Source organism: Carcharhinus amblyrhynchos, chromosome 15 (genome assembly GCF_965287045.1).
Source record: "Carcharhinus amblyrhynchos chromosome 15, sCarAmb.v2.hapA, whole genome shotgun sequence".
Taxonomy (NCBI): domain Eukaryota; kingdom Metazoa; phylum Chordata; class Chondrichthyes; order Carcharhiniformes; family Carcharhinidae; genus Carcharhinus; species Carcharhinus amblyrhynchos.
Genome location: NC_137338.1, coordinates 51,651,869 through 51,679,674, shown reverse-complemented (window position 1 = coordinate 51,679,674; position 27,806 = coordinate 51,651,869). Strand labels below are relative to the sequence as shown.

Here is a 27,806-nt window from a genome sequence, read left to right as displayed (position 1 = left end):
AGATGCTGTTACAATGTGCTCACCTCATCGCCAGAGGGAGCTGTCTGTGAAACTGGAGCTCACAGTGTTACCTCAGCACTCTTCCTTCAGGCTATTTTTGCCCAGCTGTTTCAGACAAGTTATTGTTTCAAGACTTGCTTTATTTCTTAACTGTATCCGTATGAGCTTGCAGAGTATTTGGCTGGAGCTCTGTTCACTCCTGTTTGTGTGCCTCACACCCTAATCACCCCTTTTGCTGCTTTTTCTTTCAAAGAAAGAAGGAAAACCTTTCAGTCGTTTTGGTGCAATTCATTCTCTTCATTAGTCTCTTTTCCCTGCTCCTTTCCCTGTCTAAAATCCTTTAATCATGCAGGGTATGATTGTGGTGGAGCTGGTTGGCTCACCCAAGTAACTCTGATTCACACATCAGCAGGTTTACTTGGCAATGGCAAGACATTATTGCTGAGTCCAATCCTGTGCTTTTCTAGATCATAACCAGGATCATGAACTATTCTTGAAGGTCTGCCAGTCACTTGGGGTCATATTTGAATATTTTGAACTGATAAATGTTCCATTTGAAATTGGAAATCAGTGTCTATGTAGGAAGTAAAGGTACATTGTATTAGTAGGATGGCATGGGAAGGAGAATATATGATATCCTTTTTGGAAGCAATGTGTATTTTTGTTTCTTGTTTCATAAGCCACAAGCAGCTCGTTATATGTCAGCATTGTTGGCAGCCATTCAATTGTGATGCAAATGTGTGACCTTATTCTTCACTCAATGGGTGCTATTTTACAACCTCACTCGGGTGAGGCTCATAAAATAGTGGCTGAGGCCAATGGAAAATTCTGTTCTGGGAGCCTCGCCCACACCAATTCCGGCGGGGAAGGGGGTGCAGGGTGGTAAAATTCTAGCAAATATATGTCTATTTTGCTCACATTGCAATTCAAAGATACAGCAGAACCTCAAATATCCCTAGTCAAATTTGACAATAACAAGATAAATCTCGGGTAATAACTTATCAAACATATTCATGTTGGTGTAACTATTGACCATTTTTATTACATTCAGGCAGGAATCAAAACAATTAATATTGTGCAATAATAGTGTATGGTTTCCATGTAAAATTCCTGTGTTTTAACTGAACATTAAGCCATTTGCAATAAAGTGGTTAATGCCTCTTCAGACAACTACAGGTAAAATCAACTGGAAAGTGTTAAGGGTTTACATATGAATTTGAGTCAACATAATTTCAAGACACATTTTGTCTTCTCATTGAAAGTAGCTTTCCCATGGAGGGGTGGGTTGAATATTTTTGTAAGAGACACAAAACTTCTTGTGTCCATCAAATTGAGAAATGTTGAACGTGAGAGTGAGAAATTTATCCACTTTTATTGTCAAATGTCAGCATCAGGTATTCTGGCTGCTGTATGTACCATGGCCAGAAGCAGATGAAAACTCTTTGCTCTTACCTTCACCCCAACTTTAGAAAGGCTAAGGATATACTGCCGTAAAAGTATGACGTTTCCAGTTCCCATGTCAACTATTCTTTATGTGATTGTTGATTTAAAGCCAATCTTGCCCAATTATTTCCTTTTTGTCCCGTGGGCTCCTATCAGCTGGACACTGAACTAAGCCGACCAAACCTATTTAGTTCAGAACTCCAGTTCTTGTGTTGGATTCTGTATCTGGTTTATTCCAATTTCTACTTTTCTATATTGGTAGATGCAAACAATGAAAGGATGCCACGCTTCTAAATCTTTAGGCACTCAGTAGGAGTTGACTTTTACTGAAGAATCTGACATATTAGCTGTTGATTAGACATTTTTTGCTACTTTTCATCTCTTTTTATGGCCAATTATCTGTGCCACTAAATTTTCCATTGTACCTATGCATCTTTTTATCAAGTTGCAGACTATGCCAGTCCTTATATCTCTGGCCCCTACTATTTTCTCCAAGTTGCTGTGGACACTTTGCATTTTTTTCTACTGTTTCCCTCTCTGTCTCACACGCAATGTATAACCATCTGTTCTCACTTGCAACTCTTGTTTGCTGAAGACTCTTCAACTCTAGTATAAATCAGTTTCTAACTAGCAAGAGAGCTGACAGCAATTTGGGCATAAAGGGAGTGAATTTCCTTGATCAGTTAGATGTATTTATGACACACAGGAACTATGGAAGATTGTACTTTTAGCAGTGAAATAGGTGCATGTTGTTCTTTGCAGCTTCTACACCTTTAAAATTCTTTCTCTGAGCCCCCTGCATTTTTTGAGCCTTTCATGCTTAGCATATTAAACTAGGATAATTGAGGTACAGCAGCTGATCAAAGTCGAATTATTAGAGTTTGTGAGCTTAAAGAGCCTGGAAATAACTCAGAAATACTTAGGAGATTTACTTTTCATTTTTTTTTGCACCAAGATTTGTTCCAACTGCCTCTCATACGAACAGCACACTCCCAAGGTTTTTGGACTCCTTTCCACTTGTTATTTGTGATTTCCTCCCAGATTCAATCCTGCCCTGCTGCTCTCAGCAAGAACACCAATGGTGTCCATGCTTCTACATAAGGATAATCAAAATTTTGTTAAAACGTATAATAAAATTAATACATCCTGTTTATTTGATTTGATTTATTATTGTCACATGTATTGGTAGACACTGAAAAATACTGTTTCTTGTGCACAATACCGACAAAGCATAGAAAGTGGAGAATGTAGTGTTACAGTCATAGCTAGGGTGTAAAGGCCTAATATGAGGTAGATCCATTCAAAAGTCTGATGGCAGCAGGGAAGAAGCAGTTCTTGAGTCAGTTGGTACGTGTCCTCAGACTTTTGTATCTTTTTCCCAACGGAAGAAAGTGGAACTGAGTATGGCCAGGGTGCATGGGGTTATTAATTATGCTGGCTGTTTTTCTGAGGCAGCGGGAAGTGTAGATAGTGTCAGTCCTTCAGTTTGAAGAAGTCTGCAATGTGAACTTCCTTTTAAAGAGTCGCGTGCAAGTTTCCAAGCGGTCCAGCAGCTTATGTTCCCATTTTAGAGGTTGGATACAATTCCTGCTCCAAGTAAATCATACATGTAACATGCTCTGTTGGCCACCTGAGGGCGTAATACTTTTTAATAAGAGGAAAAGTGTAACTTGCGTTTACTATGTTTTAGACCACAGACAAGAAGTGGCAGAAGGTGTTTGACATATTCACCGGAAGCCTGCAGTAAATGTTACAGTGCTTCAACAGTATACTAGATCTTTCCATTTTGTTGCAGTAACTAACAGAAGTCAACCATTTAGCCCTTGAGGCTATTCTGCTGTTCAGTGAGATCTGTGGCATATCTGTGTGCACCATCTTTACTATACATCCTTTAAAACATTTGGTTAAGAAAAATATATCAATCTCAAACTCATCAAGTGCCATTTTGGAAAGGAGCTCCAAACATTTGCAGTTTTTCCTAATGTCACTCATTTCTGAAATGCCTGACTGCAACTTTTAGACTACGTCTCCTTATCCTAGACTTCTCAGCCAGCAGAACTTGGTTCTTGCTACCTACCCTATCAGTTCCTCTTAACTTATTGAAAACTTTGATCAAATCACCACTTCACTTTCTAAATTGCAAGAAATACAAACATAATTTGTGTGACCTTTATTCATCATTTAATCCTTGTAGTCATTTTGGTAAAATTACAATGCATTTCCTCCAAGATCAATATATCTTTCCTGAGGTATGGTGCCCAGAACTGAATGCAGCACTCCATTGTGTGGCTTTGATTAGCTGTAGCATAATATCTCTCTTGTATTCTATTGCTCTAAGTTACACAGCTCAGTGTTCCATCAGTTTTTTTGATTGTTTTCTGCATTTTTTAACCATGTGCATACATGGACCACCCCCCCCCCCCGCCCCCCGCTGCCGCCGCCGCCAACCCCCAAGTCTCTCTGGATCTCCACTATTTCTAGCTTTTCACCATTTAGAAAATACTCAGACACATGCTTTTTAAGTTCAAAGTGGGTGGCCTCACCACATTAAAATTTATTTGACAGTTTCACCCATTCACTCCATCTATTCATCTCTCTTTGTAATTTCATGCTTCCGTCAACATTCTTCACAATGCCATCAATTTTTGTATTAAAGGTAAACTTGGATATGTAACTCTTTATGCAATAATCTGAATAGTAAATAAATGCATTGAGTAGCTGAGGCACAACACGCATTCCTATGTGATGCCACAGGTCACGTTCTGCCAATTATTCCTACTCTCCTTTGCTGCTGCTCAGCTGATTTCCAAACCAGGTCAATGATTTGCCTTCAGTTCCATGAGTTTCAACTTCAGCTAACAACCTGTGAGGGACTTTCGCTTCTCGCAGACTATATGAATAACATCCATTGTCATTCCTTTGTCCACCACTTTCATCACTTCTTTAAAAAATGCAATCACGTTTGCCAGGCGTACTCATTACAGTGGAAAATCTTCAAGGTGCTCAGTCACCCTATCCTTAATTATAGATTTTACTATTTTCCCAACTGTGGTTGTCAGGTTAACTGGTTGATAATTCTACGTTTTCTCTTTCTTACCTTCCTTACATAGCAAAATAATGTATCTGATTTTCTATTTCGATCAGCAAAGGGGAGTTGAAAAGGTAATAATTCTCCTACATGTGCCAACAGAAATCTGATACATATATAATATTATACATATGTGTATATATAGATTTCCATACACATGCAAACTTTTTTTCTGGGTTAGTGAAATACCTCTATGATTGTCAGATTTGAGCCCTCAATGACTACGAATGAAGATCTCTTATAGCGATTAAATAGCTCCTGGGTGAATTTTCTGCATTTTTATGCACACATGGAGCCTGCGCTGCAATAGCAATATGACTGTTAAGGTCCTGTGGTTTGATGATCATTTAATGTTCTGTTGAAACCTATCCATACGGATAAAACATGTCTATAGTAACTTTGAAGACATTTTGTGTAAAAATACCAAAGAAAATGTTGGTAATGGTGCAACAAAAAGGCATTAATAACAAAAGGGATGTGGTAAAAATGATCTGAGAAATTAATGTATGGTGTTAAAGACTGACGTTAAAAGTGATTTAGTTTTTCCCTTCCAAACCTAGCCCCTTATTCTTCCCTTTCAGTGGGGTACAGTTCCACTGCTGTTAGCCTTGTTTCAGTACACTTTAGAGCAGTTACCTGAGGTCTTTGAAAGTGAATATCAACAGGGTGCTTTATCATGGGAGCATAAAAGCGAAGATCAGCGATTTTCTCACCCAAAACCCTTCTGGGATCATTGGTTGGCAATCAACATATAAAGAAAGGCTTGTTTTTTCATAATATCCTACCATTGCTCCTTAGAAATGTCTCGTCGCTCTCCACATGCATTGAATAACTTTAAAGTGTAGTGATTTGATTCTCTGTCGGAATCTTTGTAGTCATCTCTGTCCCTCTTATTCTTCTTCGGTCTCTGGGGACAAAATATGGATAGCTTCAACATTAACTGTGCTGGTGATACATAGCTTTATCTTCCATCACAACCACTAGCACTCCATGATTATTGCTATGCTGGTTGACTGACCATCTGACTGGCTAGACTACAGAGGCCTGATTCATTCATGCCAGAAGCCACTTTTCAGCCCCTGCTAATTCCATCCCCCTTCCCCTGGTCACCAAACCAATCATGTACAATCTCATTATCCTATTTGACTTTGGGATGAACATTAAACCCAATGATCAATAAAATTCAAAATTACCACTTTTTTGCTCTCATATATTAATTTATCAAATACATTGCTGTTGTACAATCAGTGCCACTGAAACTATGACCAGAGGCTTCATTTCCCCAATGTTCTTCACAAATGCATTCCGAGTTCCACATTTCAACTCGTGCAGAATTCTGTATTGGACACCCTACCTTTTAATTGCCCAGAAGGGTATTATCCACCTATCACACCTACTGTCACCATCTCCATAACTCCCCATCCAGTATACCTCTGTCATTACTCATTCCTTCATGGCTTCACTCCATCCTACCATTGTATTAGTCTAGTAACTGGAGCCAGAACAATGTCAGTGGAACTGATTAAATCATGTTGTCACAGCACACAGTGTACCTATGAGCTGCTTTGCAGCTGTTTATTTACAAAAGTTGATGACAATACCTCGGGTTATAATAATAAATACCTGACATGCTACTTTCAAAAGAATATAGAGACACTGAAGAGAATGAAAAGAAGTATAATTGCAAAAGTACAAACAGCTTGGATCTCACTTCTTTTGAAAGACTGAAAGATGACCTATTGGAGAACTTTAAAATTATGGAAGTTTTTATAGAATAGACGATTGTGGGAAAGGACAAAGTAGAGGCTGTTGTTGTATGATAATCACGAAGAAATCAAATGCAGATTCAGGTATTCAGAAGAAAGTTCTTACCCAGAGAATAGTAAGAATGCGGAACTTGTTTCCACAGGGAGTGTTGTGGTAAATTGTATAGAAGCATTTAAGGGGAAGCTAGACAAGTATATGAAGGAGTAATGATTAGAGGGCTATGCTGCTGGTGCTACGTCAGGAAGATTGGAAAAAGCTTCAGATGGAACATAAATGCTTGGACTGATAGGATCAAACGGCCTGTTTCTGTGCTATACCATTTAATTCTATGTCACGGCCCTTCCAGAGCTGAGAATGTCACTCCGTTCAAATGAGACATGATGCAGTTGGTATATGCCTAGACATAATCAATGCTGCTTTTAATGTCAGAGAAAACTAGCCCACTCCATCTTGCCAATAAAACCAAAGCATGACTGAGCTATGCTCATACAGGCAGGTCTGAGTTAGGGAAAACAAGAACATTAAAGAGGTCTTAAAGAAAGCTATGTGCAGTGGGGACAGGAGTGCCTTTCCAATTCAGGTTAAGACTCGTAGACAAGGCAATATTGTATGAACTTGCGTTGCATTGCCTTGGTTATGGAAACAAACCAAAATAACTGGAGGTGTTTTTGTGTTGGAAAAGAAAAGTTTAAGAGGCGATCTACTGGAACTGTTCACAAGAATGAGGGATTTTGGTAATTTGAATAGAAAGAGGGTATTTCCACGAATTAGTGAGTTGTTCAGTGGAGAACATAAATTATTGTAAGGGAGGGAGTTTTTTTTACATTAATGTTGTGAGTATGTGGAACACTACAGACAAGTTATAGAAGCATAATCTATAAATAACTTCTGAAGTGAATATAAATATTTGTCAAAAAATTAAAGATATTTGGGAAAGGCACAGAAATGGGATTTTTTAACTCATTTACAGGATGTAGGCTTTATTGGCTAGACCAGAATTGGTTGCCCATCACAAATTGCTCTTGAAAATGTGGCAGTGACCAACGTTCTTGAAACACTGAAGTCCATGTGGTGTAGGCACACCCACACTGCTGTTACTTATGGAGTCCCAGGATTTAGACGCAGTGACAAGGAGCAGCAATATAGTTCCAAGTCAGGATGGTGAGTGGCTGGAAGGGAATTTCCAGTTGGCAATATCCTGTGAATATGAGGTGCCAGTCAAGCAGGTTGTTTTGTCTTGAATGATGTCACATTGCTTCAGTGTTGTTGGAGCTGTATTCATCCTAGCAAAGGGAGAGTATTCCATCACACCCTTGATCTGTGCCCTGCCGATGGTGGGCAGGCTTTGGGGAGTCAGGAAGTGAATTATTCACCGCAGGATTCCTAGCTTCCGATATGCTCTTGTAGCCACAGTATTTATATGGCTAATCAAGTTTAGTTTCTGGTCAATGGTAATGCCCTGGGAAGTTGATAGTGAGGGATTCAGTGATGGTAATGCCATTGACTGTTAAACTGTAATGGTAAGCTCTCTCCTACTGGAGATGGTCATTTCCTAGCACTTGTGTGGCATGAATGTTACTTACCACTTGTCAGCCCAAGCCTGGATATTGTCCAAGTGTTGCTGCATTTAAACATGGAGTGTTTTAGTATCTGAGGAATCACAGATGGTGCAGAACTTTGTGTAATCATGAGCAAACATCCCCACTTCAGACCTTATGATGGCAGGAGTGCCATTGATGAAGTAGCTGAAGAACTAGAACAATACACACAGAAGCTCTGGCAGTGATGGTCTAGAAGTGAGATAACTGACCTCCAACCATCACAACCATCTTCCTTTGTGCCAGGCAGGACTCCAACCAGTTAACCACCACACACCACCCCCCCGCCCCCCCCCCCGATTCCCATTGACTCTATTATTGCTCGGGCTTCCTGATACCACATTTGGTCAAACACTGTTTGCCGAGCCTCTGGAGTTCAACTGTTTTGTCCACATTTGAACAAAGATTAAAACTAGGTCAGGAGCTGAATGATCCTAATGGGTCATTTTGTTTCTGTTGCTTTCTTCCAAGCTCAGTTCCTCCTTACACATATCCATCCGTTATATCTTTTAGTTATTATGAAGAGTTGTCGGCCTGAAAGGAAGATTTATAGACATGTAACATTTTGCCTGCCTTTTTCCTTTGACTACAGGTGCTGCCTGACCTACTGAGAGTATCAAGCATTTCCGTTTTTATTTTATATTTTTCTACCTATTACTAGAGTCATTATTTTAATAAAGCTAGGTTGGTACTAAGGTTCAGAGTCAATGTCATGCTCAGTATTTCTTTGTATTGTCACTTCATGGAAGATGCTGTAAATTAGATACACCAAGCTTGCTATCTAATCAGAAATTTCTTCTAGGCTGCAAGAAATTCTGCAACACATTTTGGCTCAAACTGATGCTGTGGCATTGCACAAATTTTTTGCTTAGAAGATATTTGCAGAAATACCAAGAAAGTGCTCTGGTGCATATACTCCCATTAAAATATTCAATTCAATTCCTTTATGTGCGCAAAGGGAAATACATTTATTTGAAATGTATACGAAATTCCATCCATCGCACTGAATATTTTCTTATTTCTAACTGGATGTGATGGCAACCATTTTACATTAAATCCAGAGTGAAAGGAACAGAGAGAAAATGAAATGGGCAGCAAGGTGGTACATGGTTAGCAATGCTGCCTCACAGCACTAGGAACCCAGGTTCAACTCCAGTCTCAGGTGACAGTCTGTGTGGAGTTTGTATGTTCTCCCCATGTCTGTACAGGCTTCCCCTGTGTGTTCCGGTTTCCTCCCACACTCTGAAGTTGTGTGGGTTAGGTGGATTGGCCAAGCTAAACTGCCCCTTAGTGTCAAGGGAATTAGCAGGCTAAATATATGGAGTTATGGGAACAGGGGCTGGGCGGGATTGTTGTCGCTGCAGGCTTGATGGGAACTGCCTAGGGTCGCAGCAGTGGCCGTTGCTTCTGGTGGCAATGCTGGGACTAAACAGCTGCTAGCAACCTGATTGGAAGTTCACCTTGAGCGAGTCAACAGCCTGACAGCCATAAAATTAGCCCAGCCAACCAAGAGGAAGTGGGCTCACCTCTGCCGGACACAGCACCTCCACGTAAAATTCGGGGAGAATTGAACCAAAAATGCAAATTATATGTACAGTAATTGTAGTTGTCAAAGTAATGAAACAGCTGCTAGCACATGCTAAGAACTGGTTAGAGTATCCTGAGAAGAAAGCCACATTCCTTTGATGTTTCCATCTCAGAAAAGATGAGCCATGAAACAAAATAATCAGTTTTAAGATGAGAGGACAGGTGCAAATTAGGGAAATGGCTAATGTATGTCAAATACAGTTCATTTAAGATAAATATGGAAAATAGAAATTGAAGGTAACATCTTCTACAGAGTGAAGGGACAGTGAGCTCCCTTAGTACAGATGCACAGAGTTTTAAAAGTGATTCTGAACATGTGTAAAGTCAAAAAAGCAGCAGTGAAATGTGATAAAATACAATATGAAGGAAGTCTTGCATTCACATAGCAACTTAACATACATTTCCAATATCTCTCCAATTCATATTAGATCCTGACTGTTTTGTCAGTTCAGCTTCTCACACAAATCTCCAGACATCTGCAGAAATCACAGTCATGAATATTATTAAAAACCTAGGGGGGGGGGGGGGGGGGGGGGGTGGGGGTTGGGGCTTATTTGCACTGGAGTTTGATAGTTCTGGAACTCTGTGCATGCGCAGTGGTCCTGATTTGTCAGACTCCCCGTTGGCTGGCCAGTGATTGAGCTCGCCAACCTGGGACCACTGCTGTGTTGTCCCTCCCACCTCCCATTCCCCCCCCCCCCACCCCACGGCCCAATCGTGGCCCCCACAATAATTCCCAGGCCAGTCCTTGAGCGCCCCTTCCCCCCCCATTCCAGAGCGCCCCGATGCAAAGCTTCCCCCCCACCCCCTACTTCCCTCACCCAGCAGACCCTGCCCCAGGGTCAGAACCCCCCCATAGAGGCAGGACTACCTGGCAGACCACCCTCTCACTCAGCCTATCTCAGTCACTGCCCTCCCTCCATCCCAGACCAATCCTGTTTTGCAGAGCAGCCGCAGGACCCCCACCCCTATCAATCCCCCTTAGGCCCCACTTGCAATAGGCCCTACCCCCTTGGCATTGCCTGATGCCCAGTGGGCAGTGCCAAGGTGCCCTCTGGGCATGGGAACTTTGCCCATTGGGCAGTGCTGGGGGCACAAGCTGGTACCGCCAGGACTGTTGGACTTAACTGGTTGGACTTAAACCTGGTGTTGTGAGCTTTCTTACTGTGTTTACCGCCAGTGTGCCCATTCCCAGGGGGCACCCCCCCTACCGCATGATCCCCTAACGGGTCCCCGATTGCGGTTCTTCCATCACGACTTGCAACTTTTCTGGTGGTTGAAGTGGAAGATGCGTGTTGCCTCCCTTGTTCCGGGATTTGTGCACGCACCAGAAATGCATGCACATCTCTCTTCATTCCAGCGTGGTCTCCTGTTAGTTCCCCGAATGTGGGGAGCTAGTCTGAACCCCGCCGGAATGAATCGCTTCTGGCGGGGTGGGAGATTCAATTGGGACCAGAAAGTTCCTGATAATTAGATTTAAAATACATTTAAAACATATTTTAAAAAAGAGATTCAAAACTGTCTTCCCATATGTTTCCAGCATGGTCTGACTGGCGACTGTTTGCTGGCTCTGGGAGATGCATGTGTGTTTCTGGTGCATGCACAAATCCCGAAACAAGGCCGGCGATGTGCATCTCCCACCTCGACCACCAGAAAAGTTGCAGGTTGCAATGGAAGAATTGCGGCCATTGGCTTTATTCTCTCTCCACAGATGCTGTCAGGCCTGCTGAGATTTTCCAGCGTTTTCTGCTTTTGTTTCAGATTCCAGCATCCACAGTATTTTGCTTTAGCCTCACTATTAAACCTAGTTGACATCAACTAATTTTGCAGCGAAACAGACTGAATCCTCCTGGTTTACAGGTTTACCACTCCTAAGTTACATTAACACAGGATATGGTTTGCTTATTTTTGGACATTATTAAATGTATGTAGAATATTTCATCAATGTCACTATTTTCAATGTAGGAAAAAAACTGAGGGACTTGATCACTAATATTCCATTCCGATCCTCTGCTCTGAAGGCTTTGACTGTCAGGATATGACTTTACAGCAAGATATGCCCGAGCCAAAAAAAAGGCTGATTTCATGTAGCTAATACATGCACCTTACAAGTTAGTATCAGGAAAACCTGGAGAGGGGATTGGCAAAATATCACGGTCAAGCTTAATCATGTCTTTATCAGGCGTGCAGTCTTGCAGAAAAATCTCCGAGATTGATCAAGAGTGGCAGCCCCCTCCTAACTCAGCCTGCAGTGATCAATTATAAGCATTGGCTTGACCTAGCATCAGTTAACTGGGCACAGTCCAGAACTGTATAGCTCAGCTCCTCAAATAGTAAACTTGCAGAGCTACTGGGGGAGCTGAATTGAACAGATTTACAATGTTTATTCAGAATTGTATGCACCACCATTTCACCAAAAAGCACATGGAAAATGATGGTCGGGGAAGAAGGTGGATGTTTGTGGGTTTAAATGTCCACTTGTAAGTAACAATTTTATTCTGAAGCTCATTTATTGACATTTTAAAATCTAAAAAGTATTTTCTTTTCCTCGGAAGAGTGCAGCTTCCAAAAGCATTACCTATATGACATGGCACCTGAGCAGGTCCTAAGCAAAAAAAAATTGTCATTCACGTTTATGAATTTTACTGTACTTAAAATGTTGCATTTGCCCATATAATGGAGAATTTTGAAGTCATTAATGATGTACTAAGTCCAGTTTTCCCTCCAATTCAGAGCTTTTGGGAGAACTGCCCCCAGTGTTTCGAGTCTGGATGACCCTTCATCAGAGCTAGTACTGAAACTGTCAAATGGCCTCCATGTCCCAGAAAGGAGGAAAAAATCTGCCAAGGTTCCTAAATCTGGACTTGATCTTATCCACTTGTTAAAAATGCATGTGTCTAAACATGGACAAAACCTGTCTCTGCTGTGATACACTCAAAGTGGGATAGCCTGTCTACATCCATTCTCTAAGCTGGCATATAATTGACAGGCATAGGTTCAAGTAATATCAATTAAATCATCTCCCAGTACAGCTCAGCACTTAGAGCAGTAAATGTTTGTGGGGCTGGGAAGAGAAGAATTTATTTTTTATCCAGCCAGGCTGAGCATTGGTTCCTTCACTGTTATATTCAGCGTGCCCATTTCCTTGATGCTGCTGCATTCTGTGATCTCAAGCCAGTGCTAAACGTACCCCAATGCCAGTGACTAGGGAGTGAAAAAGAAATCAGTTTGTGCGTTATGCAGTTAGATTATGTTATATTAGTTTGACCTGTGAAGTCCTTTCATGTCACCCCGTGTGTGGTTTAATTTTCAAGTTGCGACATAATGCCTTTGAATGGTAAACAATGAAACAGCTAGAAGTCTGTCTGAGAGTTTTCTGTGGACCAGCAGTAGCTGTGTAGCAGGTTAGCAACATAGTCAGATGGGGCCTTTGACTTAGCATGTGCTGCTGTTGAGTAGTGTCAACAGGCATCCTCCTTAAGGTGCACTATTTTCTTCTGTATTTAAGACATTGTTTATAGTGGGCAAAACATATTAATACTAGCCTGCTGATTCTAGATGTTGTGACTTGTACATTCCGTGACTTTTGCCAGTCAAAAACTTTACCATTCCCATGTGACTATTTCTCTTTAAATTGCTGCTGCAGCCCTTTCTGTCTTCATCTTTCATCTTTGTTTAGCATCTCCCATTTTTCTTAGGGTTGCCACAGTGTTGGTGATCACCTTGCTATCAGTCACCCACTACATTTAAGTCTCTTGCCATGTCACCCTTACAATTGGTCTTAGGCCTTCCTCTTCTCCTCCTTCCTGCCAGTCCCATTTCCATCACTTGTCTCACTATGTGTCCTCTCTCTCTCTCTCCATACCATTTCAATATCTTCTTGGTTACTTTCTTTGATGCTTCCATAATCTTCACACACCTTTGGATGTACTGGTTCTTAACCTTGTCCTTCCTCATATCATCTCAGCATCCACATTTCATTAGTATAAAGTTGTTATTCCTTTTTTTTCATGCTGCCCAAGTTTCTGCATCATGTAACAAGGCTGGTCTCTCAGCTGTCTTATAGATTCATCCTTTCAGTTTCAGCAACACTTTTCTTTTTCCGCAACACTTCTTTTTCCACAACACTCCATAGCATTTCTTCAAGTCACTCCATCCAGAGCTAATCCATTGCTTAATTTCCTTTTTCATACTACCTCTACCCTTTACGTAGGACAGTGTTCACCCTTCAAGCTGCTAGTGAGAATTGCCAGCAGCAGACACAGTCTCTATTGGGAGCTCATGTTAAAATAAAAATAGGTTTACACAGTTTGATGGGTCATTCTGTAATCTAAGTGCTGGAATTAGAAATAAAAGACCTACAGATCAGCATCAAATAAACCTAATGTAACCATACGTAGGATAAAGCTCCCATTGCTTTGATCCAACAATGTGCTTCAACTTTGCCCCAATAAAGCATCAGTATGAATTTTCCATTCTGGATATTGGTTATCCATCTGTAAATGAGCCCCCTAATTCTGGGGAGTTCTATGCTGTAGATTCACATTCACTAGAAGCTCCCTTCACAAGACCTCAGACTCAATTTGCTTACAAAGAGAGAAAACCTCCTATCTCATCATTGTTGGATTTGAATGCAGGTCCTGGTGCTGAAACATCATTCATTGTAGCATTCAGTCCACCAGTTAACAACAATGTTAATTAACATTGGAACTAAATTCCTCCAATGTTAGTTCACAGGGCTGTTCAGTTTCAGCAGTTCGTCAGAGTTGACTCCTTCTGTAACAGATTCTTCATAAAATCCCCTGGAATAAACAGTTTGCATTCCGTTAGGTAGTTGGAGAAATATGTTCAAATTATAAAAACCTGGCATCAATATTCTCAGAGGATTCCTCTCTAGCTTCTTTCTGCAAAGACTAGGTAAAGTAGATAGTGAAAACTTTGCAAGAAAACAGCCATTAAACAAATAGCATGCTCAATATTTTTGAAGAATATGAAAATACAATTTATAAACAATTGCAAGATTTTTGATCCTTTGTTGTGACAATTCTTCCAACATATTTGTTGAAGATAATTTGTTCAAATTTCAGCCTTGTACCCTATTTAGTACATCAAAGATAATGCATGTCAGGTTTATGGTGTTTTGTAGGTTAATAAACAGCCGGATTCTTTCTGCTTTTTATTAATTACGTCAATAGTAATCTATTTGTAATTTAATCCAGTAATTATCTTTGGATAGGAGAATAGTCTGTTTGAGGTTGCTTTGCTAAGAAAGAAAGGGGAGAAGATCAAATCACATTCCATATTGATCCGTATGAAAAAGCTTTGTGTTGCTTCAGCAGCTGGAAGTCAGCAGGGAAGGAAAATATTTTCAAATGATTGAAGTGGTCGTATAGGTTACCAAAAGAAATCTCGATCAGAGCTGATGTTTACAGCAAGGATTCTCTGGTGATTGAAGTGGTCTGATTGTGGGCATTTCAATCCTTAAAAAGCAGTGCATTTTGTTGCAATGATGTGATGTACAGTATTGGAATGACTAAGGAGTAAGTTATAAAGTAACTAAAGTTCTGTAATATTTGAAAGGTTCCTGTCACATTGTAAATTGCAACAGTTAATGTTTGTGTGCCTCAAAAATGTAACTGGCCAAAATGTTGAGTCAATCAATATTCATTCCTATTTATTCTAAAATTTGCCATCTGGCAGCAGTTTTGAAGTGGCTTAGTTGGTAGCATTCTTGTCACTGAGTATTAAGGTTGTGGGTTCAAATTCCACTCCAGGATTTGAGCACAAAAATCAACACTGACGCTCCATTGCAGTATGGAGGGAATGCTGCACTGTTGGAGTTGCCATATCTCTGACATCCTAAACCAAGGTCCTATTTACCTCTCAGGTGAACATGTATGATCCCATTACTATTTTTTGAAAACCAACGAGTTGTCCCTGATGCCCTGACCAATTTAATTCTTCAATCAGCAATACAGAAAACAGATGATCTGGTCATTATCACACTAGTGTTTGTGGGAGTTTGCTGCATGCAAATTGATACTATGTTTCTGACACAGCCTACAATTTCAAATTACATCATTGGCTGTAAAGTTCTTTGGGACATCTACACTATATAACTGCAAAGTTTTTTTGAAAATGACCTGATTCCCTGTGATCTAAATTCCACATGGTTGCAAACATTCCGATCCAAATTTAACAGGACGACAGCCCCACATCATGTTTGCATGTGTGCTGGGGCTGGTTAAACTATTTCTGAGAGATTTTTAGCCAGCCCTGGTGGATGGCTGTAATGAGCACATCATTAATTTAAATATTAATATGACCATCATGCACCTGAAATAGGACATGCTTGCTAAATTTGTGTGGGGATGTCTGTGGTCCCCGAGATTTAACCTCAACAATGAAGTCATTGTCTTAGCAGTCAGGATGCTCATCTCCATTAAAATAAGATTGGGTTTAGGCTTGATGAACTAATGGTGTTATGCTGTTTTTGGGGCTGTGAAATTAGGGGCAACAACATCAACAGTTAAAAGGTAACTGGATAAGGGAAGGGTCGAGGAGGCTTTACACCATGACGGTCTACAGGAACCTGATTTCCTACCTACAGTGCATTTAGATGGCTTCATTCTCCAGGGAGAGACTACATAAGAACGTAAGAAATAGGAGCGGGGGTAGGCCATCTAGCCCTTTGAGCCTGCCCTGCCATTCAATAAGATCATGGCTGATCTGAAGTGGCTCAGTTCCACATTCCCGCCTTCTCCCCATAACGCTTAATCCCCTTGCCTACCAAAAACCTATCTACCCGCGTCTTAAATATATTAAGCGAGGCAGCCTCCACCACTTCAACAGGCAGAGAATTCCAGAGATTCACCACCCTTTGAGTGAAGAAGTTCCTCCTCAACTCCGTTCTAAACTGCCCCCCCCTTACCTTGAGGCTGTGCCCTCTAGTCCTACTGTCCTTTCTGAGTGGGAAGAGCCTCTCCACCTCTATCCTATCCATCCCATTCATCATCTTGTACGTCTCAATGAGATCTCCCCTCATCCTTCTAAACTCTGACGAGTAGAAGCCTAGTTTATTCAGCCTCTCCTCATAGCTCAACCCCCTCAACTCCGGTATCAGCCTAGTGAACCTTTCTCTGCACTCCCTCCAAGGCCAAAATATCCTTGCGTAAGTGCGGCGACCAAAACTGCACACAGTACTCCAGCTGCGGCCTCACCAGTGCCCTATACAGCTTGGTTTGGAAGGTACTGCTGAAGGAGTCTAGGCAAGTTGCTACAGTGCATATTACTACTGTGTGTCAGTGATGGAAGGAGCGAGTGTTGAAAAGTGGCAAATGGGCTGCTTTGTCCTGCGTGGGTTGTCGGAACTGCAATCACCCAGGCAAGTGGAGAGTATTACAGACAGATGTTAGGATGGTGTTCTTCGACTTCTTGACTGGCTACAGCAAAATGTGCTTTAAAGAAACATTTAAATCCTTTGAGTGCTGTGACTGTCAGTAATAGACACAAGACAGGTTTTCATGTGAGCTGAAAAAGGAAAACTAAATGTTTATTTCTAGACAGCAAAATGTATTTGTAGCAGCACCCACTCACAAATACACACAAGAAAAGCTGATTATAAAATACACTTCATGCACTTCAGTTTTTAAAGAGTCCAAAAAATCACAATTATCATTTGAGATGGAAACCAGAAACTTGCAGGCCCAGTGATTCTCCTTTACTTCACTGAGGAAATGGAAGTTAAAAGTTTATGGTGACAAATTTGGAGCAGCTTACTTGCAACGGCCAGTTTCTGGCATTGTTCCAGTTGAAGTGCAGTTGAAACTCTATAGTGAAGATCCGGCTTGGTTGTTCAAATTGATAGGTAAATGGCTGGGCCCACTTCTCTGCCTTTTGGTGGATCCTTGGCAAGGTTCTACCTTTGAAGAGTGATTTCTCTTCCCTGCCTAGTCTCTTTGTTTCCCAGACTATTGGCGATGAGGCTGCTCTCCTAAAATGTTTTAAGTGTTTCTTATCACAGGTTTCTATCGGCTGACCATAGTATCAGTTTTCCCATTGCCCATACAAATTGCCCCTGATGGCATGAGCATTGACACACAATGGGGTTTGACTCTCAGCCATTGCATCCCTTAGTGATATAATGGTGTTTCCTTAAACCCATTCTGTGGAATTTCACTCTGCAGTCGCTAAGTCTGAGGTTATTGTGCATTACTTCCTGTAGTTATTTGGACAATAGCACTGTTCAATCCACAAGATATATCTATTGTAATTCTGGTCTTTTAAATGTTCCAAAATATTATTTACATTTTACTACCCTGACCACAAAATCAGACTAACTTCCAGCCTTGGACAGATTGATGTACATTTGGCAGAAGTAAAGGGGAAAGAAGTCATCTAACCTCCTAACTCTATTTTGTTTCAAAGTCAATTGACAATTTTCCATTCTGCTTTTAAGTATTGCCCATTTTTCTATTAAGCCATGTGTATAACTGCATAAATATGTCAAAAATATTCCATCACACTCCTGATTTTTGCTTTATAGATGATTGACAGGCTTTGGGGAGCTGGGAGGTGAGTTACTTGCCACAGGATTTCTAGCCTATAACCTGCTTTTGTAGCCACGGTATTTATATGGATAGTCCAGTTGAATTTCTGGTTATTGTTAACCCCCCAAAGTATGGATGGTGGGGGATTTGGCAATAGCAATGTCGTTGAATTGGTAATTTTGAGGAAGTAGTAGAACATAGAATATTACAGCGCAGAACAGGCCCTTCGGCCCACGATGTTGCGCCAACCAGTTAAAAAGCAATGACCCTCTAACCTAAACCAATCCCTTTCCATCCATGAACCTATCCACGGATCTCTTAAACGCCCCCAAACTAGGCGCATGTACAACTGCAGCAGGCAGGGCATTCCAATCCCTCACCACCCTCTGGGTAAAGAACCTACCCCTGACATCCATCCTATAACTACCACCCCTTAATTTAAAGCTATGGCCCCTCGTGCTAGCTTTCTCCATCCGAGGAAAAAGGCTATCACTGTCCACCCTATCTAAACCTCTAATCATCTTATATGTTTCAATAAGGTCCCCTCTCAGCCGCCTTCTTTCTAACGAAAACAACCTCGAATCCCTCAGTCTCTCCTCATAGGACCTCCCCTCCATACCAGGCAACATCCTGGTAAACCTCCTCTGCACCCTCTCCAATGCCTCCACATCCTTCCTATAATGTGGGGACCAGAACTGCACACAATACTCCAAGAGTTTTGTCCAGTTGCAACATGACGCTGTGGCTCCTAAATTCAATCCCCCTACCAATAAACGCCAAGACACCGTATGCCTTCCTAATGACCCTATCTACTTGATTCCCAACTTTCAGGGATCTATGTACACATACACCTAGATTCCTCTATTCATCCACACTATTCAGAGTCCTACTGTTAGCCCTATACTCTACACATCTGTTATTCCTGCCAAAGTGAATTACCTCACACTTTTCCACATTAAACTCCATCCGCCACCTCTCGGCCCAGCTCTGCAACTTGTCCAAGCCTCCCTGTAAACTATGACACCCTTCCTCACTATCTACCACACCTCCGACTTTGGTGTCATCAGCAAATTTACTAATCCACCCAACTATACCCTCATCCAGATCATTAATAAAAATTACAAACAGCAGTGGCCCCAAAACAGATTCCTGAGGCACACCACTTGTAACTGAACTCCATGACGAATACTTACCATCAACCACCACCCTCTGTCTCCTATCTGCTAGCCAATTCCTGATCCAATTACCTAAATCACCCTCAATCCCATACATCTGCAATTTCTGCAGAAGACTTCCATGGTGAACCTTATCAAACGCCTTACTAAAGTCCATATATACCATGTCAACTGCCTTACCCCCATCCACCTCTTTGGCCACTTTCTCAAAGAACTTGATAAGGTTAGTAAGGCACGACCTACCCTCCACAAAACCATGCTGACTATCTCCAATCAATTCATTACTCTCTAAATAACTATAAATCCTATCCCTAATAATTTTTGCTAAAACCTTGCCCACAACAGAAGTAAGACTCACCAGTCTATAATTCCCGAGGAAGTCTCTGTTCCCCTTCTTAAACAATGGGACAACATTCGCTATCCTCCAATCTTCTGGCACTATACCTGTGACCAACGACGACCTGAAGATCAGAGCCAGAGGCTCTGCAATTGCCTCTCTTGCCTCCCAGAGAATCCTAGGGTAAATCCCATCCGGCCCAGGGGACTTATCTATTTTCAAACCCTCAAGAATATCTAGCACATCCTCCTTATCAACTGCAACACTATCCAGTTTACAACTTTGTAACCCAGTGTTCTCCACAGCTACATTTATGTCCCCCTGCATGAATACCGAAGAGAAATATTGGTTCAATGCCTCTCCAATCTCTTCCGGTTCCACACATAACTTCCCACTGCTGTCTCTAACTGGCCCTAATCTTGCCCTAACCAACCTTCTGTTCTTAACATATCTATAGAACGCCTTAGGATTCTTCTTAATCCTATCAGCCAAAGTCTTCTCATGTCCTCTTTTAGCCCTTCTTAACTCACTCTTTAACTCCCTCCTAGCCAATCTAAAGCTTTCTAGTGCACTACCTGAGCCCTCAAGTCTCATCCGGACATAAGCCTCCTTTTTCTTTTTAACCAGCAAATCAACTTTTTTAGTGCACCACGGTTCCCTAGCTCCACCATTTCCTCCTTGCCTGACAGGGACATACATATCAAGGACTCGCAGTAGCTGCTCCTTGAAAAAACTCCACATTTCGGACGTTCCCAGACCCTGTAGTCTCCTAGTCCAACCTATGCTTCCTAATTCTCTCCTAATAGCCTCATAATTACCCTTCCCCCAGCTAAAACTACTGACCTGAGGTTCATGCCTATCCCTTTCCATCACTAAGGTGAACGTAACCGAATTGTGGTCACTATCACCAAAATGCACACCAACTTCCAAGTCTAGTATCTGGTCTGGCTCATTTCCCAGCACCAAATCCAACATAGCCTCACCTCTAGTTGGCCTATTGACATACTGAGTCAAAAAACCTTCCTGCACGCTTTGTACAAAAACTGACCCCTCTAATGAGCTAGAGCTATAGCTATTCCAATCAATATTAGTAAAGTTAAAGTCCCCCATAACAATTACCCTATTACTTTCACTCCTATCCAGGATCATCTCCGCAATCCTTTCCTCAACCTCTCTAGAACTTTTAGGAGGTCTATAAAAGACTCCCAACAGGGTGACCTCTCCTCTCCTATTTCTAATCTCAGCCCATACTACCTCAACAGACAAGTCCTCATCAAACTTCCTCTCTGACACTGTGATACAATCCTTGACTAATAATGCTACCCCTCCCCCCCCCACCTCCTTCTCTACTCCGACTGAAGCATTTGAACCCCGGAACCTGCATCAACCATTCCTGTCCCTGCTCTATCCATGTAATTTATCTCTTGTTGGAGATGGTCATTGCTTGGCACTTCTGTGGTGTTAATGTAACCTGGTACATATTAGGCCAAATCTGAATGTTGTTCAGGTCTTCCTGTTTGCAGGCACTGCTTCAGTATCTGAGGAGTTAGGAAATGGACTAAATGCTGCAGTCATCGGGGAAATCTCCATGTCGAAACTAATGGTAAAGAGAAGATCTGTAATGAAGTTCACAGCTGGAGATAGTTTGCAACCCAGCATTAGGATAAACACAACACTGCACATACATTCATCCTGCCTGCTCCCAGACAAGGCCAGGCCCTCAACTACATTGGGAAGAGATTCCATTCCCTAAAAGTGCAACTCCTTTAAGACCATGACTATGAGTTATACAAGTCTATGCCCATATCCTGACATTATTTATGATTCTATGCCAATCCTCAGTAACCGCTCTCTTTCATTCAGTCTGTCCGATGCCAGGCTTGCTTTATGGGAACCAAACTCTCAACATGCATTCAGTGTCATTCCAGATGCAGAACTCTCATTGATAAAACCACCAGGCTCTTCAGACAAAGGTTCCAGAGGCTGTGGGATTTTTTTTAACCTTTTCCATAGCATAACGTTTCTGCTGTTTAGCTTTACCAGGTTAGAATCTGATTTTTGAGGTATGCTTTGTGCTGTAAATGGCACACTGTTCTATGCTCTTGACTGAACCAGGTTTAATCATCCACTTGATAATGATAGAGGATTGAGGAATATGCCAGGCTACGATTGTGGTGGAACGTCATTCTGCTGCTAATGGTCCACAATACCTCATAGTTGCCCAATTTTGAGCTGCTAGATCTGTTCTTAATTTATCCAACTTAGCATGCTGGTAATTCTGTGAGGTTTTATGTAGGATATGCTCAGCATGAAGATGGAATTGAACTCCATAAGGATGATGCATTGCTAACCCCTATCGTCTATTTCATCTGACATTGACTTATGGAACTTCAGTATGTGGATGATACCGCCATTTTCTCCCTCTCAAGAGGGTATCTCCCCACCACGCTGGATGTCTTTGTAGAAGCATGTCCAAGATTCAGTCTCAGCTTTAACCTCAAGAAGTCGCAAGCCCTTCACCAACCTGCTGCAGGGCAAGATCCGGTCTCTCCTTCCATCAAGATCATTGGAGAATCCCTGCCAAATATGGAACATTATCCCTCCCTCTTATCGGAGGCTGCCATTGATGTGGAGATCCAACATTGTATCCAATCTGTGGGCCTTCGGATGCCTAAGGACGAGAGTCTTTGAAGATCGTGACATCCATGTTGATACTACAATCTTCATAGGCAGTCGTCCTCCCAACTTTTTAATACAGCTCAGGAATTTGGACTGCATACAGTGGCCACCTCAAGGCCCCAGAGAGGCACTATCAATGCTGCCTGAGACAGATTGTCATTATCAGTGTGTACAAACATCAGCACCCTCGATGGAGCCAAGAGCACCAGCGTTAGGACCATGATCATCCAAAACAAACTCTGCTGTGCTGGCCATGTACTTAGAATGCCAGAGGCCCAACTGCTAAAGCAAATCATCTTCACCCAGCTTGAGCTTGTGATGGGTGATGATTGTGCCAACCTCAGAGAATAACTTACTTGACCACAACATCACCAATCTACCTGCCTGGATTCTTCTTCAATGATCACTCACTAACCCCATGTTACTGGTCATGGGATCAAAGGAAGGCAATTGAACAAGGACAAAGGAAGTGCTTAAGAAACACCCTGAAGGCACTCGTCAAGAAATACAACATAGTTGTCAGTGCCTGGGAGACCCTTGCTTAGAAGAAACCCAACTGGAGGAATCTTCTGATTGAAAGGATACAACTATTTGAGAACACGTGACGACAAGTTTCCCTCAGGTTGGTACACATCATCCACCACAAACCCAGGCTGCAGACTATGACTTTCATGAGAAAAGGGCAAGAGAGTAAAATGAGAAGGATCACCCTTGCAGAGAACAGGAATGGATCCTGAAAAAGGAATGCCAAAGATCTCAAGTCCAAGGACCAATTCTCCTACCCGGAAACACCTGCCAAATGTGCGGTCAGAGATGTGGCTCTAGAATCGGGCTCGTCAGCCTTGCAAGGACCCACTGATCCCATGACCAGTGACATGGGGTTAGTGAGTGATCATTGAAGAAGAATCCAGGCAGGTAGATTGGTGATGTTGTAGTCAAGTTATTCTGAGGTTGGCACACTCATCATCCATCACAAGCCTAAGCTGCCAGTTATGCCTTTCAAGAGAAAAGGGCAAGAGAATTAAAAGAAAAGTATCACCCTCGCAGAGAACTGGTATGACTCAATGGGCCAAATGGCTGCCTTCTATGATTTTGCAAGGATTCAGCCAGCACAGTCAGTGGTGCTACTACCAAGCCACTCTACGTGATGGACCCAACCGATTTTCAACAAAAAGCTGATGGTTTCTATTTAGTCAGTCATGTTATACTGCACATTCGCAAAATATTGCTGATATAAAGTAAGCAGGTTCACGTTTTTACTAAAATAGCAGTAAAAAGAGCAGGTGTTAACATTTGTTATTGTCCCTTGTTGTTGTAACCATATAAAATACAAACACAATTTTTTAAAACTGCTGGCAATTTATGTCAGTCACAAGACTCTAATTTGATTATTTATTTCAGTGTGTCAGGTAGGACTGGGACTACTTTCCATCTATTCAGTACAGTATCTGTAACGATCTTCGTTGATGATAGCACACCAAATTAATTTAACCATTTGTTATATAACCCTGGCTTAAACGCCAGGCTCATTTGCACTCCTAAGTATCAATATAGTTTATTAAAAAAAAGAATTCAAGTGGTTTGGGTCAGAACATTCGTCTTTCATTCTGAACTGGATTTGTATCCTGTGCAGACCAGTAGAGTGCAAGTTTATTTCAGCTGGCATAAACATTACAGGACAAATCTGTCCCTAATTTGGCATTAACTTGCACATGCACTGAGGAAAGTTAAAAGGCAGCCAAGTTGTAGAAAATGGAGGAATTGGTTGAGGGCCATGGACAGGCATCCTCCTGAGACTGAGATTAAGGAATGTTACTGAGGCACTGTAAAATGTGTTGTAATTCCCATGTAACTAACAAAAAAGGGAAAATTGTTCCACTCCCTTTCACACACGCTCCTTGAAGAGCCAGATATACCATAAATATAAATTGAAATTGCCATTTTAGGTAAGGTAAGTTTCTGTAACCAGAAGCAGGCAGTAAGTTCTCATGTGGATAACTATTAAAAATGTAGTTTTTTTTATTATTATACAACTGGAAGAAGAAAGGAAAAGAAAAATCCCAGTAGAGTTAAAACAGAAATTAATTCCCAGCCATCTTTTTAATTACTTGTCATGGAGTTTGTCTAGGTTTTTAGTCTAAAGGGAATAAAATTAAGGTAAAAAATTATGGGTCATCGTAAATGAAGATTTATCCACCAGGATATTCACATTTTAACTCCCTGAAAAGCTGATTAATGCAGAAATGTTATACAATTGATAAAGGTGATAGTTGGCTACATCCCTTTCAACCATATTAATAATTCCTTCTCTTTCTTTTCTTCAGGTGTCCATAGATGAACGCTTGAAGCAACTGAATGAGGCTCATAGGGATTTTGGTCCCACATCCCAACACTTCCTGACTAGTAAGTAATGGATTCATATTATTCTAGAGTGATTCTACAATGACATTCTGAAAGTTCTTCTTATGTATAAAACAATCCATTAATTTTTATTTTCTTCTATTTACAAGTGTATTCAAATATGTTATAACTTGGTGTCTAAAGGCATTCAGGACAATTTAACATGGTTTATTTTCCAATCACTATACCGAAGGAAAGTTTTTATTTTCTTTGAACTCTTGCTTCAATTTATTAGAACATAAGTCATTTGAATTAAGTCTTTTTACATGAAACTCAAAACCACGATAAACCAAACAACATTTGTTAATCTGAGTAATATGGAGCACGATAGTTAAACTTATTGTCTCAGGTATGTGTTTAGGACTCCTACCTTTTGGCAATCCACAAGTCTGACAGGAGGCAAGGTGGGACCAAACAGTAGTTGGGATTGTGATTCAAAATCATGATTTATTTTTCTCTCTACTTTTTATGTATACCATAGCCCAGATTTTCCTGAGCTTACCACCAATGTCAGCTCTGTTTTACTTTTGTAATGCATGAATAATTTGTTTCAAGTGCAAAGCTCTTTTTTTTAAACACAGTCATGCAGATCATTTAAAGGGACCAATTTGAGCATTTGGCCTTTGCGGGAACAATCAGATTGCTGCATGGCCAGACAGCTTAGAGGGAACATTGCTAATCACCGAAATTTTAAGTAGTTATGGAGTGGGCATTGGAAGTGAATAAGACAAAGATCATTGCATTACATCTATGTCTGATTCTTTTTCTTACCATTTCCAGTAAATATCAGAAGCACCCACCCATTTTGGACCACACAAAAACTTCAGGCTAGATTGTGTGTTCAGTGCTGTAAATTTCTATAAGGGCCTAATCTACCTGGTGCTTGGGCCTCACTGGTTGGCCAAAACACAGCTGCTAATATAGTACATGGTATGAAGATCAGATGACAAGGCCACTGTAAGGATTTTAACACCCCTGACCTCCACCCCATTTCCCAAAGCTAAGTTATCATTAAGAGAGGAGGACAAAGGTGGTGTTGGAGGGAGTGGTGGGGATACTGTTCAGGACTTAAACATTTATCCTTCAAAAAATGAATTGTTCCTCAAATATGTCCCACTGTAATTCCTCATGAAAGGTTTGAATAAAAATTTGATTTGATTTGACTTATTATTGTCACTTATTGGGATACAGTGAAAAATATTGTTTCTTGTGTGCTGTACGGGCAAAAATATACTGTTCATAAGGTACATAAAAGAAAGGTGCAGAATATAGTGTTGCAGTTACAGATAGGCTGAAAAGAAAGATCAGCTTAATATATGATAGGACCATTCAGAAGTATGATGACAGCAGGGAAGAAGCTGTTCTTGAATCTGTTGGCAAGTGTTTTCAGATTTTTGTATGTATACAATAGAAGAGATTGTGGATAAATGTCCACTTATTGTATGTTAATCATTGTCACCAGTCAGCACAGAGTGCTTTCTGATTAGAGCTCTCAAGGCAGCTTATAATACATTTAGTTTTGAAGCAGCCAGTGATGGTATTGCTAGTATGAGGGACAATGTATTGAAGCAGTGTTTGGACCACTGGGGGTGTTAAAATTCTTTAAATACACCATGCATTATATCAGAATAAATTATAACCATAATAGCATCGTTATACTTAATTGTCTGCAAAGCACTTTGGGAAATCCTGAGGTTGCGAAAGGCACAATTCAAATCCAAGTTTTTCATGTCTTTTCACGTGAACCGTTTCCTGGTTATCAGTAAGCTAAACATCGTATGATTGTACAGACCAGCAGAAAGGTTTCCACTCACTAGGCTGTAGATATCTTTCTGAACTATTTGAGAACAATGCCTTTGAAGAGCATGAGCTGTCAGTCCTGCTGTATAATGGAGAGATTCTCCATCTGTAGGATTGTATGATACTACAAAGCAGTCTGCTTCTGCTGCTATTCGGTAGATTTTCTGATTTGGAATTTTTTAAATAAAGTTTATAAATGTTCTTATAGACTGACCGTACAGTTTTCCTTTTAAAAATTAAAATCATGTACGTACAGGGACTTCATTAACACTGCATTATTTATCATCAGTAAACAAGACGGGAAGCAAGTTCATGAACATTCATGGTGCGCTGTAATGATGCCAATAGATCATTAACTGGACCCCTTTCCTTCCTGTAAAGGTTGCTCTAGCAATTTCATGAACATTGCTGCAGGTTTTAGTCACCTTGTTGGTGCCGTTATATAATTTACTAATATTCATGTGGCCCCCTTTCTTGTTGGAATCATACAATTTTATTCAAAATTACTTTTTCATCTGTTTACAGCAGAAATAATAAGATTCACATTGCAGAGTATACTTTTACCAACTTTGTTAGGTACTCAATAATTTCAGTGCTAATTTTGGGAGGATAGCACAATTCCCATCACTCGTTGTCAGTCTATCCTTTTTAAACTTCCACTTGGCACTGTCCCCTATTAACTCCAAGTAAATGTGGAGCAAGAAATTCTAGAATCATAGAAACCCTACAGTGCAAAAGGAGGCCATTCAGCCCATCAAGTCTGCACCAAAAACAGTCCCACCTAGGTCCTATCACTGTAACTCCACATATTTAGCCCACTAATCCTTCTAACCCACGCATCCCAGGACACTAAGGGGTAATTTAGGCATGGCCAATGCACCTAACCTGCACACCTTTGGGCTGTGGGAGGAAACGGGAGCACCCAGAGGAAACCCACACAAACATGGGGAGAACATGCAAACTCCACACAGACAGAGACCAAAGCAGGGAATCGAACCCAGGTCTCTGGAGCTGTGAGGTAGCAGTGCCAACCACTGTGCCACAGTGTCACATTAACAAAATATTTTCCTTGTGACAAACTAAAATAAATTTTGCTAGTTTATTTTGAGCAGTACTAAAACTTCACAAACCTAAATTCATCACTGCTGTTCTGATGAAGTTAGTGTTTGAAATGGGATCTTGGTGACCTGCACACACTGGACCAAACGATACTTTTATACAGAAAGCGATTGGGTTCACACTTGTACTCTTCACAATCTCAGGGTATCCCGAAGAGATTTACAGCAATTTTGAAGACACTGTTGTAATTTGGGGCACGCAGCATAAACCTACAAACAGCAATGTAATGTTAACCAATCAATCAGTTTTAGACCATAATTACCA

The 27,806-nt window shown here is 41.1% G+C and overlaps 1 protein-coding gene across 9 annotated transcripts in view; it reads left to right on the top strand.

Moving 5' to 3' along the window:
* Window positions 1-27,806, top strand: part of dmd (dystrophin) — a 1,714,977-nt gene that overhangs the window by 1,548,907 nt on the left and 138,264 nt on the right. For all 9 annotated transcript variants that reach the window (XM_080203928.1, XM_080203931.1, XM_080203930.1 and 6 more), the window contains one exon: window positions 24,548-24,626. In XM_080203928.1, coding sequence (XP_080060054.1) covers window positions 24,548-24,626 — 79 coding nt within the window. The remainder of the gene's footprint in view (window positions 1-24,547; window positions 24,627-27,806) is intronic.